The sequence below is a fragment of the Sceloporus occidentalis genome, unplaced genomic scaffold, assembly GCF_023333645.1.
Source record: "Sceloporus occidentalis isolate IW3139 unplaced genomic scaffold, rSceOcc1.0.p SCAF_72, whole genome shotgun sequence".
Classification (NCBI taxonomy): Eukaryota; Metazoa; Chordata; class Lepidosauria; order Squamata; family Phrynosomatidae; genus Sceloporus; species Sceloporus occidentalis.
In genome coordinates, this window is record NW_028317052.1 from 2453029 (window position 1) to 2467736 (window position 14708).

At 38.9% G+C, this 14708-nt stretch overlaps 1 protein-coding gene across 1 annotated transcript in view; it reads right to left on the reverse strand.

Moving 5' to 3' along the window:
• Positions 1-14708, reverse strand: part of LOC149286084 (sodium-dependent serotonin transporter-like) — a 35026-nt gene that overhangs the window by 13320 nt on the left and 6998 nt on the right. Inside the window, exons 3-6 of the mRNA XM_089494420.1 lie at positions 3302-3807; positions 1930-2064; positions 958-1177; positions 114-252 (exon numbers count right to left, since the gene is read on the reverse strand). Of these exons, the coding sequence (XP_089350546.1) occupies positions 114-252; positions 958-1177; positions 1930-2064; positions 3302-3807 (1000 nt within the window). The remainder of the gene's footprint in view (positions 1-113; positions 253-957; positions 1178-1929; positions 2065-3301; positions 3808-14708) is intronic.

Sequence of the window (14708 nt, forward strand, 5' to 3'; positions counted from 1 at the left end):
AGACTAGGGGAAGAAAGGGAGTTTTGCAAATTGTGGTGAAATGATTAGCGTCTATTGTATACTGTAATTTCTTGCCCATAATGTGACCTCACTTGATAACAGTTAATCCTTACCTTTCCAGATGTTTTCACCCCCTTCCATATGCTGAAGTAGACTACAGTGAAAATAAAGAGTAAACAGAGTGTGAGCTGCCAACTGATGCCCCCAAGCTCCTGTAGACCTTTGGACTTGTTGATCTGAAGGACTAGCCGGCTGAAAAATACCAAGGAGAGCCTGTATTTAAATCTTCATAGAACCTTTACTGGGTATTTGAATAAATGATGGATCAGTAAAAGCAACTTTATTTCTGCTGACACATTCAAGTAACAAGTAGGAGAGACCACCTCATCTGGTCAAGTTTTCACGGTCTCTACACAATACCCTTGGTGCACCAGTCAGCATCTTGATCCTTATGAATGATCTACCTGTGCTATTGAAACCACCACCTGGGCTACACAAGGAAATCTAAAAACCCAAAAGACTTCCAAAAACTCCAATTAACCTTTCACAACAAAACAGACAAGTGACCGGCAGGAATTATAGTAAGTATTGTAGCACACAGCGCTAGAAGACCATATTCGCCTCCCTCCCACAGACTATTGGAGGTTCATCTGTAGTTGAAAGACTCTGGTCGAGGCTCTAGTCCCTTAAATGGTAAACATTCTCCAGTCTATTGTATTACATTTGGAACTTGTTACAGAGAGGGGAAATTAATTGGCAGCTCAAACAATACTTCCCAGAGATGAAGCGGTCAAATATGGCACAATTGTGCATTTAAAAATATTTTAATTTGTATCACAACTCAAAAGAGGTTTTGATACATAATTCTAATTTTCCTTCCCAGTTTTGTTCTACTTTGTCTGCCAAATCATCACCCCTGAGGGCATATTATTCCTTACCACACTTACATGCACTTACGTGTAAAATTCCTCTGCTGGAGAGATGGAGCTGTTGAACCAGGTGACGCTGCTGTTCTGGAAGTAATTGGTGCAATTGTCTGTATTCCACTCGTTGTAGCAGCTGGTCCAAGGCAGCTCAGCCCGGAATGAGAACATGAGGTAGTAAAGTGCCCAGGCCATGATGGTATTGTAATAAAATGCTACATACAGAGCGATCACGCATATAGTATAACCAATCCCTGGGGAGGGATAGAAAAAAAAATACTTGCATTATAATGTACTATACAACTTCTACACTCTATTTATGGACCCCAGAGGGTCAGCTGCTTGCCAGGGAATACCTTTCCCAATCCCAATGTGAGCATCTATCACAAGTTAAACTACCCTTCAAAAAAGAAACTGATTGGTAGAAAATGTAGGCCTTTTTTACCCATCTTTTATAAAAGTCCAAACTAAACTACCATCCGACTGCATCAGTGGTGTAGAAATAAGCGTTGATATAGGTTTGGGGGTTCCTTTCTTCAGGTTACTCATAGGATCTGCATCAATAATTAGCAATATGTGTAGAATTATATAAGAATGGGACATGACTAAGTGGTGGGTAGCCACAATATTTGTGGTCCCAATCCACTGTTCATCCATTCCTACTTTATATTGTAGCACAGGGGCGTGGGGGGGGTCTAGATGGTGTAGCCTGGAAACCAGGGGGTCCGTGCACACTTTAATACTTATATCTCCATACAAGGTTCCTAAGGGAACAGGAATTGCTGTGACCAAGGTCATAGGGTTTTTTAATGAAAAATTACATCTCTTACAGCAAACCTACAAGTGGGTTGCTTGCTCCAGCTTCCAGGTAATTGCTAAAACCTGTGCATGGCGATATAGTACGAAGGGGTGAAGGGTGGTAGAGAACACCAACATCAATGTAAATAACATAACAGTGCTTCTCCCATTTCCTCTGCGCACAGATTTGAACTTCACCTTATCTTACCTTTAAATAAGGGACAGATTTTCCTCCATATAGATATGCAGCCATTCCTATGATACTGACCCAAAGCCAGCTCCATATAAAACAGAGGTATCCCACCAAAGACAGCCATGATCACGTATGGAATAAGAAAGGCTCCTGAAAACATACAAAGTGGTTAATAGGGGATGCAACTTGCTGAACCCCCAATCAACTTATTTAATCATATGAGCCAATTTGGTTGCAGCCAAAATATTTGTGAAGCAATGGCTTTTCACATTATATAAAGAGTTTTGCTAACTTCAGCTTTCAATTTCCACCAATTGAATGGGATTCCATATTTTTTCATATTAGCTTAAATAAATCAATATTATCTATGGGAAATGCCAGAATGCCAAGCAAGATTAACAAATGCTGCTCCCACTACAACAATTTTATTTTACATTGAATACTGTATGATTCATCGTTTTCGAAAATAAGATTTAAATGAAAGTTCTAAAGTAAGTATTTTTTAATAAAAGGCACTGGTACAAAGCTTTGGCCTTGTCACCATTCTGTGACATAAGTGCACTAGCTGTATAGTTTGGAAACTGCCCCTTGGCTTCTCTAATATGAAGATTTAACATTTTGATAGGATTACCCCACGAGCAGATCCATTTAATATGTTTTATTAGCTTTCAATGAAGCCCCTTCTGACTTTGTTGTACATTGTGTCTGAAAGACATGTTCTGGGCGGCTGTCACTGGACCATGTCCTGTCCAAACCACTAGAGAACAGACAAGCATGTCACATAGAAACAGCCCAAACAGGCTGCATGAATTGACATGTTCTTTCAAGTGCTGCTATCATAGTTATTCTTTTTTCTGTGAAAATACAAAGGGTATTTTAATGGTCACTTTGACAAACTGTGGTGAAATGTCCTTATCAAAGAGAAATGTAGCAATACTTTACTCTGTGGAATGACTACGATTCAGGAGCAACAGGTTGTAGCTTGTGCAATTACAAAGAAGAAGCCAGGTTAATTATTAGAGGCCTGTTACCCAGTGATTTTTTACGAGTGGGTGCTGCTCTAGGCTGCCGTCCAAACCTACACTCCGAGCCCCCTTGTGCTTATTGTGCGAAGATGGAGCTGCAGCTGCACAGCGTCGTGACCTGGGATGGGATCTCTGCATTGCACATGGAGCACGTGACACAGACCTGTGCTTGAGCAATATAGATCTCAGATCCTACTCTAGGGTTAAATAAGTCTCTGCTGGTTATATGAAGAAAACATAGCATTCTGAGTTTATGGTCCTCTCCGCCAGTGACTACTGGTTACAGCATAGAATGAAAAACGATTTAATGGAATTTTTAGCAATACAGGTAGTAAGAACATATGAAGCTTTAGAACACTGACCTCCTCCATTCTGGTAGCAGATATAAGGAAACCTCCAAACATTACCCAGGTCAACTGCATAGCCAATAACAGAAAGAAGGAAGTCTATTTTTTTACTCCATGTTTCTCTCTCCCCTGTTTCTGTCTGCAAATGTTGCACCTCAGCCCTGCATGAGGGAATGAGTGTGAGTGCTGGGGTCGAACTTTCATCCACTCCATTTCTGGTACCATTGCAAGGTGCCTCAGGACTCTGCACAGCTAGGTATTTGTTGGATAAGGGGCCAAGCTCTGTTCTCTCCCCAGGGCTTGGATGCACCTTATTGTGCTCTTCAGATAGACGTAAAGATGGCTTGCAGTTCCTCAGCAGCTGTCCATCCTTTTTGCATTCTGAGCGGGCCCTACAGGTCAGAGGTTCCTTTTCAGAGCCCAAGGATGGGCTTTCTGTGCAGGCTGGCTTTCTTTCCATCCTCTTTGTTAGGTAAAGTTGTGGCTGAGGCCCATTGGCACTATGTAGGTGCCGAGTTCTCCTAGTAGAGATACAAAAACAGTGTATGAGTGAATATACAAGAAGAGAACAAACTATGCATTATGTACCTAGAGACATGAGATTCACACACTTGTGTGTAATGACTTGGATGAATGTATAGATTATAAACCATATGAGGTAATTGTCTGATTTTCATCCCTTTTTCAATTTTGATATCAGAAAACCACAGAATATAAGTTTAGGGTTTCAACAACCCACTGATGTCATAATTACAGCTTTAAAGATATGGTCTTCACAGCCAACCACAATACATGCTGTGCCAGACGACCTGTTGGTATGCTGAGCGCATGCATCAATCTGAGACTTACTGTTGGCCAGACAATTACTGTTGTTACTGTTGGCCACACAATTATACTTATAAATAATTATAATCACCATTAAATTTCCTGTTGGTTTACACGGACATTCTGTTTATTATCATACAACAAACTTAAGAAAAGGGATGGGCATAAAAAGAGGAATCAGCTTTGGTTAAAATAAACATCTCTGACCAGAATATGGTGGTCAAAGGTAACTGTAGAACTCACATTTTAATAGACACTTGTCTTAGGTTGCATTAACCTTATCTCCAAAATGAGATCCTTTAAAAAAGTCACTTGTTTTGTTTGAGTTATATAGAATATCGGTGATGATGTTGGTTGTTGGGCCTACTTAGGAATGGAAGTATTGACAACAATGCTTTCAGGACCTCAGGGGGCTCTTCCTTAAACAGAAACCGCTAGTTTTAAGTGGAATTCAGGGGAAGTTTAGCTTAATTCAAATCAAATTTCGCACCAGGTAAGCTTGACACTCGCCCAGACGGACACTTTAAAAGGCCAAAGGGGGTGTTGGTTTAAAGATAGCTCTGTCCATCCTGTTCCCATTTGCCCATCACAGGTCCCATCTGTGTCTGTCCAGGTAATCATTGGGAGGGTATGGGTACCAGAAGAACAGCCCAGGTCTAATGCAAAATATGAGACAAGGCAAGTCCAAGGACCAAGTCACGACTGAGGCAGTAGAGTGGGTACAAAATGTAGACCGACTAGATGTGCCAAATCTCTCATCAATTTCTATGTTTCAGTCTTTGTTTTCGAATATTACTCCTGACACTGAGGGAAATTCTTTAACGGACCATTCATGCATTGCTAATGAGGTAGTGGAATGTATTCTTTCTGAATAATGTCTCCCATAACTGATATTGTCAGCACCTGTAGGATATTCAGAGAAACGGACTGCATCTACATCTTGAAATTGACACTGTGTTAGTTATTAAATCAGTATGTGGCTGTAGTATAAGAGTACCAGATCATTAAACAGCCATTGGGTATTATGCTCTCTACAAACAGAATGTTCTAGGTGCACAAGTGGGCCTCTTAAAACTGTATATTTTATTCATTTTTAGCATTTTAAACATGGTATATGTTTTAAGCAGTTTGCTTCACATTACATGTGTGTAGATTCCATCAAGAGACAAACTTTCACAAACCTTAAGTAAATCACATATATATATATATCCTGCAAGTATCTATATTGTTGCTTTTTAATTTACTTTATATATATATATATATATATATATATAATATTCTGGAAGTATGTATAACAAAAGCCATTTTATCGTAGACAGTTTCTGTTGGATTATTTTAAGGTCCGTTGCCACCATCCATTCCCTTTGAATTTTTGTAGATGAGTACCCGGTGAACTGCCTGACAGCGACTCTGCATACAGGTTCCAGGACTGTGGCCTAGTCAGTACTAATACAATTGTAAAGATACACTCCAGCCATCATATGCACTTAAATGCATAATACAGCTGAGTGTCACAGTATATGTTTTTTTCCATACAAATGCATAGAGGGATTCATAGGAATCCACTGTATATATATACATATATATATATATATATACTGTGTTTCTCCATCCACTGCTATTTGCCTTGCAGGGGATGGGTTCTTTTAAGTGTATCTTCTGTATGTGTGTGTGTATGTGTGTGTGTGTATATATGTGTGTATGTGTGTGTATATATGTGTGTGTGTGTGTGTATGTGTGTGTGTGTGTGTGTGTATGTATGTGTGTATGTGTATGTGTGTGTGTGTATGTGTGTATATGTGTGTATGTGTGTGTATGTATGTGTGTGTGTGTATGTATGTGTGTATGTGTGTGTGTATGTGTGTATGTGTGTATATGTGTGTATGTGTGTGTATATGTGTGCATGTGTGTGTGTGTGTATATGTGTGTGTGTATGTGTGTATGTGTATGTGTGTGTGTATGTGTGTGTGTATATGTGTGTATGTGTGTGTGTATGTGTGTGTATATGTGTGTGTGTGTGAATACTCGCTGCAGGCTCATGTCAGATTTCCAAGATTCTGAGAAATTAGACTTTACATAAATGTGCAGAGCACTCTGACTGATTTTTTAGACGTTTCTGAGCCCTTCATAATGCATTCCTCTTTAGTGAATGAACTCCCATTTTGTGTTTTGCTCAGACGCAGAGTGTTGAGCCTGAATAACCGCAGCCCACAGCACCGGCCCAGCAGTATGCCAGGGTGGGGGGTCTGGTGCATCTGCCAGTGTCTCTACTTGCGCTGGCCGCTTCAGAGCAAACCAAGCCAACCGGGGGGGGGGGGGGGGGGGCAGGCCGGGCCAGGCACACCTGAAACGGTGTACCTCCTGACAGCGGCCCTCACAGCGTGCTATAAAATCTTTCTTTAGTGAAGGTCTCAGGGACAATAAACTGTCTCTTAAAAATGGTAGCTTTCATGCTAAGTTAATTAGCAACAACTTGGCAACAATTTGAGTCCCGTATCCAGTGAGAGTTCTACAAATAGAATATGCAGCAGACAGTTGGTAATATTTGATCTTCACAACAAACAGATTGTAAGTAGGGATTTACACAGCCTAGGGATTTATAAGTGACTTGTGTAAATATTTTGATCCCTTCAGGAGAATTAGAAATATTTTATTAAACACACATAAAAGTTTTGAATTATTGTGTGACACCTGTTATACTGCGACCATTGTGTACACCAGGTAAATGATACCCCCCCGCTTACTATTTTAGTCGCTTGTGCAGCTGATTACTGTATGCACGTGGCTGCGTGCTGTAAAAGTGTACGTGTGTAGCCATGTTTCTGCAGCAGACACCCACACAAGTCATTGTCTGTCCCTGCCTTCTATTAAAATAGGACAAGATGGGCAAGCAGGAGAGGGCTGGCACCATATAGTACCAGGGACAGGTAAGAACGAGTGGACCCCGACCCCTTTGGTAACTAGTATACACACTAGAACACACACACTCACCATTACACTTACTCTACCATCAAACATCACTCCCTTCGCACTTATCAGTCATCACACCTATCGCACACAACGCCTTACTCTCTCAAATCTATCACAAATCACACATAACTTCCATCACACGTATCACACATCACAACTCGCTTCCTCACACCTACTACACATCACTCATCACATCATCACGTCTTTCACATAGAGCACCTCACTTCCTCACATCTATCATACATGACAACTCACACCCATCACAACTCATTCCCTATCAATTGCACATCACTCCCATCACACTTCCCATCCTTATATTACCTGAAAACCCTCATTATAGTCGCTTGAGCAGTGTATAAGCTGCCACAATATTACAGTGGGGTGATGTAACAACGTGTTATGTGACCTCACTTTACTTCTTCCCCTGCTATTCTTGGAGCAGAAACTCACTGGAGTTTGTCTTCCAGAATGTAAAGTGATAGGAAAAATAGACTGCAACTATCCTGCAAACACCAGCTTTAGTTAAAAACACTGTATTTGGTGGAACAAAAATTAGGGGCATCCTTAAGATTTTAGTGGCCTTGGTGGAAAAGATTTAAGAGACCAAATCTCTGATACTAGTGATTAAAGCAATAACTGTCCCTCTTTAATTTAATTCAACCACATTTAATTCACTACCCCTCCACTTATTCCATTCCTTATATATATATATATATATATATATATATATATATATATATATATATAGTATATCATATATATGCTCGGAAAGGACATCTAATAATAAAATGTAATTCAATTATTGCTCCTTTTATGTTTAAACTCAAATTGTAAAATTGACATGACTGTTCCTTTAATGTTTAAAATAAAGTGTTTGGAAACTTCAAACAAACAAACAAATACAATTAGATGACGAAACTGAACCCTTTTAGATCACAACATTCATGGTTATTAACAGATAAATGATATACTGTGCACAATACATGCATTAAAAAAGCACAATTACATAATCAGATTTAACAATTATAACGTTTCGCAAAACCAATTATGCTGAAAGCTTTAATAAATAATTCTCTAAACAGAACTACGTTTTCTTTTTAAATGTAAGACTACATTTTTTTCACGCTAGGATTGCCAGTGTAATTATTACGAAATATAATTGAATAACGCATCATTATCACTAAACATATCATGGCAGGCACTTCTGTGTTGCTGCTCCAGACTAGTTTCCTCCACAAATACGGTAAAGGTTTAACCCCTTGGTCAGAAATTATGAGTACTGGAACTCTGGATTAAAAGGAAAGTGAAGTCTCATAAAAAACATACTAAAAGGCATAATTAATAATAATAATAATGAGAAGAACTAAATTGTTCAACTGCAGATATGTGCCTATGTGCAAACTTGTTGAGATTCTTTTAAATACTGAAAATATACCTTTGAATTTTCTAGTTTGGAAGGTAAGTAAACACTTATTACTTAGTTAGGTTTTATAATCTAACAAGATTTTGCTACCAACTAAAATATCGACCTAAATCTACTTTTTTTAAATAAAATAATATAAGGCATATTTAAGTTATCCTAATAAATCCAACGTCATTTTTGGCATTAAAAGAGACATTATTCAGACTATGATACGTTAGCTGAGAGGTTGCTTTGAATTTCTTTGGTGTCCCCATGGCAAATACGTGTCCCCACTCCTCTGCTAGTTGCTGTGCCGGAGATGTGTTTAGCAGATGTGTCTGGCACATGATATTCTAGCCGCCAGTCAGCTCCAGCATTTGCTTGGAAAATGTTGTGGGGTTTGGAACTAACAATACCCCTATGCAAATGTACGCAAATCAATTGCATTGCTTTCAATGGAAGCTCCTTCTTAAAATATAACCGGACCAAGGGAGCTGCTCATGTGGAGCTGCAGCTTCTCCCTATGGGTAATTTTTACATTTGAAAGCTTATTAAATATGCATTGTTGTTTATTGAGGCTGATGGGGACATTAACCTTTTCCTTTTAGTGTTGTTTTTTTCAAAAATCCTTAACTTTTTTTTGCTGAAAAATACATTCTTAAGCCTCCTCTTTGTTCTTCTGTTTTTGTGTATGTATGTATGCATGACATGGAAGTAGAGAAGCACAGACATTCATTTGCTGGTTCTCCTTCAGTAAAGGTTTCCCCTAAGCATTCCTTCTGAAATTCCCCAGGAGGCGCAGGAGACTTGGTCCTGTGGCTAACTAAGTTACCGATTAGAAATTAGATTTGCCATGTTGAGATCTAAAGCAGAAGTCATATTAAAGAGCATGCTTAAAATACAATATACATATACATGCACATGCACAAAACGGAAAACTAACAGAGGAAAAATATCACTGGAGAGATGCAGTCATACAAATCGCATACAAATCTGTAAAAATAGCAACAAAGCATGACACAATAACTAACTGAACTGGATGTTCTGCAATGAGTTTGTAATAAAAACATTTATTTCTATATAATGCTAAAAAGTACAAATAACAAAACATTCATTTAAATTGTATGTTGCTCTTTTATGAGAAGCTACCATAAAACAGTTGTGACCCTGTGACCAGAAAATGGAATTAACTCACCTCTGTGTTTTATGGCAATGAGCCATTACATTACATCACCCTTATTTTTAGAGTACTAGCCAGGGCCGGATTGGGGCTGACTACTGGTACTTTAAGGCCAATAGCAGCCAAATGACGTAAGTGCAGCCACTGGCTGGATATGAACAGCCGTATGTTAGTGCATGGTACAGTCTGCGAGTGGCCCGACAGGACTTTGCCTGGTGTGCCAGATGGCCATTACTGGCTGGGCACTTAAAAAGCCCGTAGTGCTACTATGACAATGACAATTTATTGTAACATTGAAACTGACAATTTACAATGTAACAATACTGTTACAGAAGGAGAAAAGGGACGTGTTCTTGCAAGCTTACAATGTATTAGTAGGTTAAGGAGTAATGAGGTAGAAGAAGAGGAGTCTAATCCCTTGCGACGATTACATATCTCGAGCTGTAGTGATCTCCATTCATGGGCAAATTCTCCATTGGTCCATTGTGCTACTGTACTGTGGACCATAACTGCATTACGTGTAGTTGACAGACTTGGCCTGGAACTAGAAGAGCTAACCACTTGCCCTTCATGGTGGTATAAACCACCTCTGCATGTCTGTGATTTTTTTTAATATAAACCCTTTAACAATCAAATATAACAATTCCTATGAAAATAATAAACTGTATGGAGATAAATATCTTCTGAAATGAGTCATCTGTTCTCAAGTAACGACATTAGCTGTGATTATTTTAGAATGTTCAGGTATCAGAGTAGAATATGAAGAAGTCAGCAGCAGAATATGTAACCATTTACACAGAGATTGGGGTAAAACCCCATACCAAGATGTATCGACTCCTGGACAGTTATTGTTGTGTTCAAGTATTTACCAATTCTATTGCTCAAACAGAAGTATAACTGTCAGTCTATAAAAAAACTTAAAACCCAGAGCCCCAGATTCCTTGTGGTAGATGTTAGCTTCAGTGGGTAGGGTTCTCCAGTTTTATTCTTTAATCAGGAACACCAGTTAAGACAATAAGAATGAATATAGTTTGAATTCTATTCTTCAGTTCTTGGGCTCTGTTCCAGTTCTTCGTCTGCTCTTCATTTAAGATCCCAGCAGGCACATTTAGTAACATATTTGAGCTGAAACATTGAATTTTTGAGCTTATGTGCCATACAAGGAAATATTATTGGAAGAGGAGTACAATTAACCTGGGCCTCACATCTTATTGTAATACACGCAACCCTTGAATGCCAAAGAGATTTTCATTGAATCTTTGGTTGTCTCGACCAGACAGCTGCGTAGCTGCTGTGGACTACTTTTACAACCCAATTTACAAATTCTCATTATAGAAAAACACGAAGGAGTGCTGTCAAAATTAAATAGTCCATTATTTATTATATATGTATATATATATATATATATATATATATATATATATATACGTGTGTGAGTGGAATGCATTTCACACGTGAAGGTGGCGCTCAATCATAGACAATCATAGAGTTTTGTTGAATCATACCGTTGTATAATGTGTATTGTATCCTGCCAAATGCTGCATATTTTCTATGTGGATTTAAAACAATAGGTTTTTCATTTTGTCAGCACTCCTTTGTTTTTTTCCCATTATTCAGTTGTCAATGTTAAGTCCTAGATAGCCTCTAGGTTTTTATGTTAATATATTCCTAAAGAAACTATTTAGTCTTGCATGTGCCAGATTTCATTACCTAACTACAAAAAAAACAAGGGTTGGATTTCCAAGTAGGCACAACAGGCATGGACAAAGTGTGTCATTTTTGGTGAGTGCCATGGAAAGTGAAAGACTTGGAGCTTAATAGTACATCACTCTCACCAAAGTCTACATATTTTCTGTCCATAACCTATTGCATGAATGGGGTAGCCCAAACACAGAACTGAAGGCCAGCTGACATTACCTCTATGAAGGACTCAAAATCAAATTCAGAAACTCTTAAGGAGTTACCAGTGAATATGAATATACAATAACATACAATAAGCTGTTATTTAAATTATGAAAAATACCAAAAAGCACTATATGGACAAAAGAAGCACAACAAGTAGTCACTCTATGTTGTATGGCTCATCATAGAATGGTGTTTGTATTTGTACAACAAGCCATTTTATATACCGTTTTATTGCTGCCTCACAGAGGAAACTGACTTGGAGCCCCGGGAGCGGAGCTTCACACAGAGACTCTTGGTCAAACCAGTAGAGCATACAACAAAGGTTTTAACTTGCAGATGACGCACAGCCACTGCACCACACATTTTAGCTCTTGTGTGCCATTACAGAGAAAGAAATCTTTATCAACAATCAGTCTGATCCTGCTACAATGGCAGTCCAGGGCTGAAATGTGAGGCAAATTTCCTCTGCACGTGTAACCAACAACCTTGACATACGTTATATCCTTCTCAAAGAGTTGGTATCAGTCTAGGCACAAGGGAGCAAGGAGGTCCTTGTGTGGCCCTAAGAGTTCCAATGGATTTCCAGGACTGGGGTAGGGAGTGGGACACCACCCAGAGATCAAAATGCCTGGCAATCAGTTACACCCAGAGTCCCATGAGTAGATCCTGAGTTCCAAGGTAAATATTCTCCAGTTGGACTCCAGTTAGAATGAAACTTAGCCTCATAACAATTATAAAACTCAGGGGGGGTTTGAAGATGTAGCGAGAGGGGACTAGATTTGTGCTTGAGGATCCAGCTTCTTGGTTTGCGTGTTCATTGCTTTAAAAAATGTTGTAATTTGTTTTAAGCAGCAACATATTTATGTTGGGTGCTACCCTCAGCCTGACCACAATCATAATCCTTACTGCTGAGTCGCGGGATAGGATGTCATTTCCCATTGCGCTTAAGCTCTTTTAAAACACCGTCGCATGACAGCGGGGCTTTTACCTTCTGCCAGACCTGCCATCCTCGGACTAGTAAGCCTAGGCCATAATATGCCACTGTTTCAAAATGCACCTCTGTTAGTGGTAAAGTGAAAATCAGATTTCCATTATAATGGCGAGGAGAGGTACTCAGTGTGTTTAAAATACTGACAAACTATCTAGTCACATGGTTGACCTAATGTGTAATTGTACATATCACATTATACTTGAATGACATGTGAATGAAGTTCATGTTGTACTTTATTATTATTCAAAATAAAAATTTTTACTCGGCACTCTGTGTCGTGGTGTCACACAAGTGGTAACATTTTGGTCCTCAAAGGACCTTTACGAAGCCATTGATGGCCCAAAACAGTGCCACTTGCGGTGATTAAAAGCCACTGAGATATTTACTTTAAATTATTGTATCTGGATGGGATAGAGTTGAACTATGGTACTCGTACTGTTGAGTGGTGCCAGACATCATAGTCTAAATTCAGAAAATATTCTCAGAGATAAGGGGTCCTTTTTGGTTACTGGCGGCTCCTTTTTTCCTGCACTTTATTTGAGCCTATCCATACTCACCACCCTTCACTGTCAGATACACCAAAGCTCTCTATGGCTATTGAGCCCGAAAGTCTTTATTTATCATTTCAAAGTATTCATTTTTGTCAGTATCAGCTGCAATAATATTACACTGGATCATGTAGAGTCAAGGTGCACCAAGTTAGAAAATATCAACTGAATGAGCAGAATCTCAGAGAACTCTTTTCTTGCCACAAGTGTCAGAATGACAAAATACAGTTCCCTGCTATTAAGGAACACATACAGCAATTATCCACCATTATCTATTTGGTGAAATAAAGCAGTCCCCTGTCTCAGTGTTAATACTGACACCAAGTTATTAGCAATCACGCACAACAGCTGTAGGTGGACCCACACTACACATTGGTATCATATATATATATATATATATATATATATATATATATATATATATATATATATATATATATACCAAAGAGTGCCTGCTCTTTTGTGCAAACCTCTTTTGACATTTTTTCTACCCATAGTATGTTACCAGTCCAATGAACCATGGCAAGAAAACAATTAGGAGTGATTTGACTTTCCTTTATATATATCATACATACAATACAAAGGTTTTAGGCAGGTGTGAAAAAGTTCCGTAAAGCAAAAATGCTTTCAAAAATAGTTTTCATTTAACAAAACATTTAGCAAAGTGAGTGAACAGAAGAAAAATCTAAATCAAATCAATATTTTGTGTGACCACCCTTTGTCTTTAAAACAGCATCAATTCTCCTAGGTACACTTGCACACAATTTTGTAGGCATATTGTTAGTTGTATGATTAAAACAATTATACTAAACGGGTGCTAATGATCATCAATTTTATATGTAGGTTGAAACACGACCATTAACTGAAACGGATACAGCTGTGTGAGGAGGAACAGCTAAACTCACTAACAAGGTGAGGTTTGCTGGAGAAAGTTTAATGTCAAAAGATATACACCATGGAAAGACTGAGCTCAGCAACAAGACACACGGTAGTTATACTGCATCAGCAAGGTCTCTATTGGGCAAAAATTCAAGACAGACAGGGGTTTCCAGATGTTCTGTCCTTTTGGAGAAGCACCAGGTAATGGACAATGTTAAGGGCCGTAGACGCAGTGGTCGGCCAAAGAAAATTATTGCAGCAGATGAAAGACACATCATGTTTACTTCCCTTCTCAATAAGAAGACGTCCAGCAGTGCCACCAGCTCAGCAGTGGTCTACATGGAAAGCATGCAGCCAAAAGCCATACAATAGCAAATCAACTATTCATGAAAACATGGGAACTGGGGTGCAGAATAATGCGTCAAAATGTGAAATATTTGGCTGCAGCAGAAGGCGGTTCGCCAAAGGACTGGAGAGCGGTACAAGAATGAATGTTTGCAGGCAACAGTGAAGCATGGTGAAGGTTTCCTTGCAAGTTTGGGGCTGCATTTCAGCAAATGGAGTTGGGGATTTGGTCAGAATTAACAGTCTCCTCAATGCTAAGAAGCACAGACAGATACTTATCCATCATACAATACTGTAAGGTAGGCATCTGATTGGCCCAAAATTTACTCTTCAGCATGACAATGACCCCAAACATATAGTCAAAGTTATTAAGAACT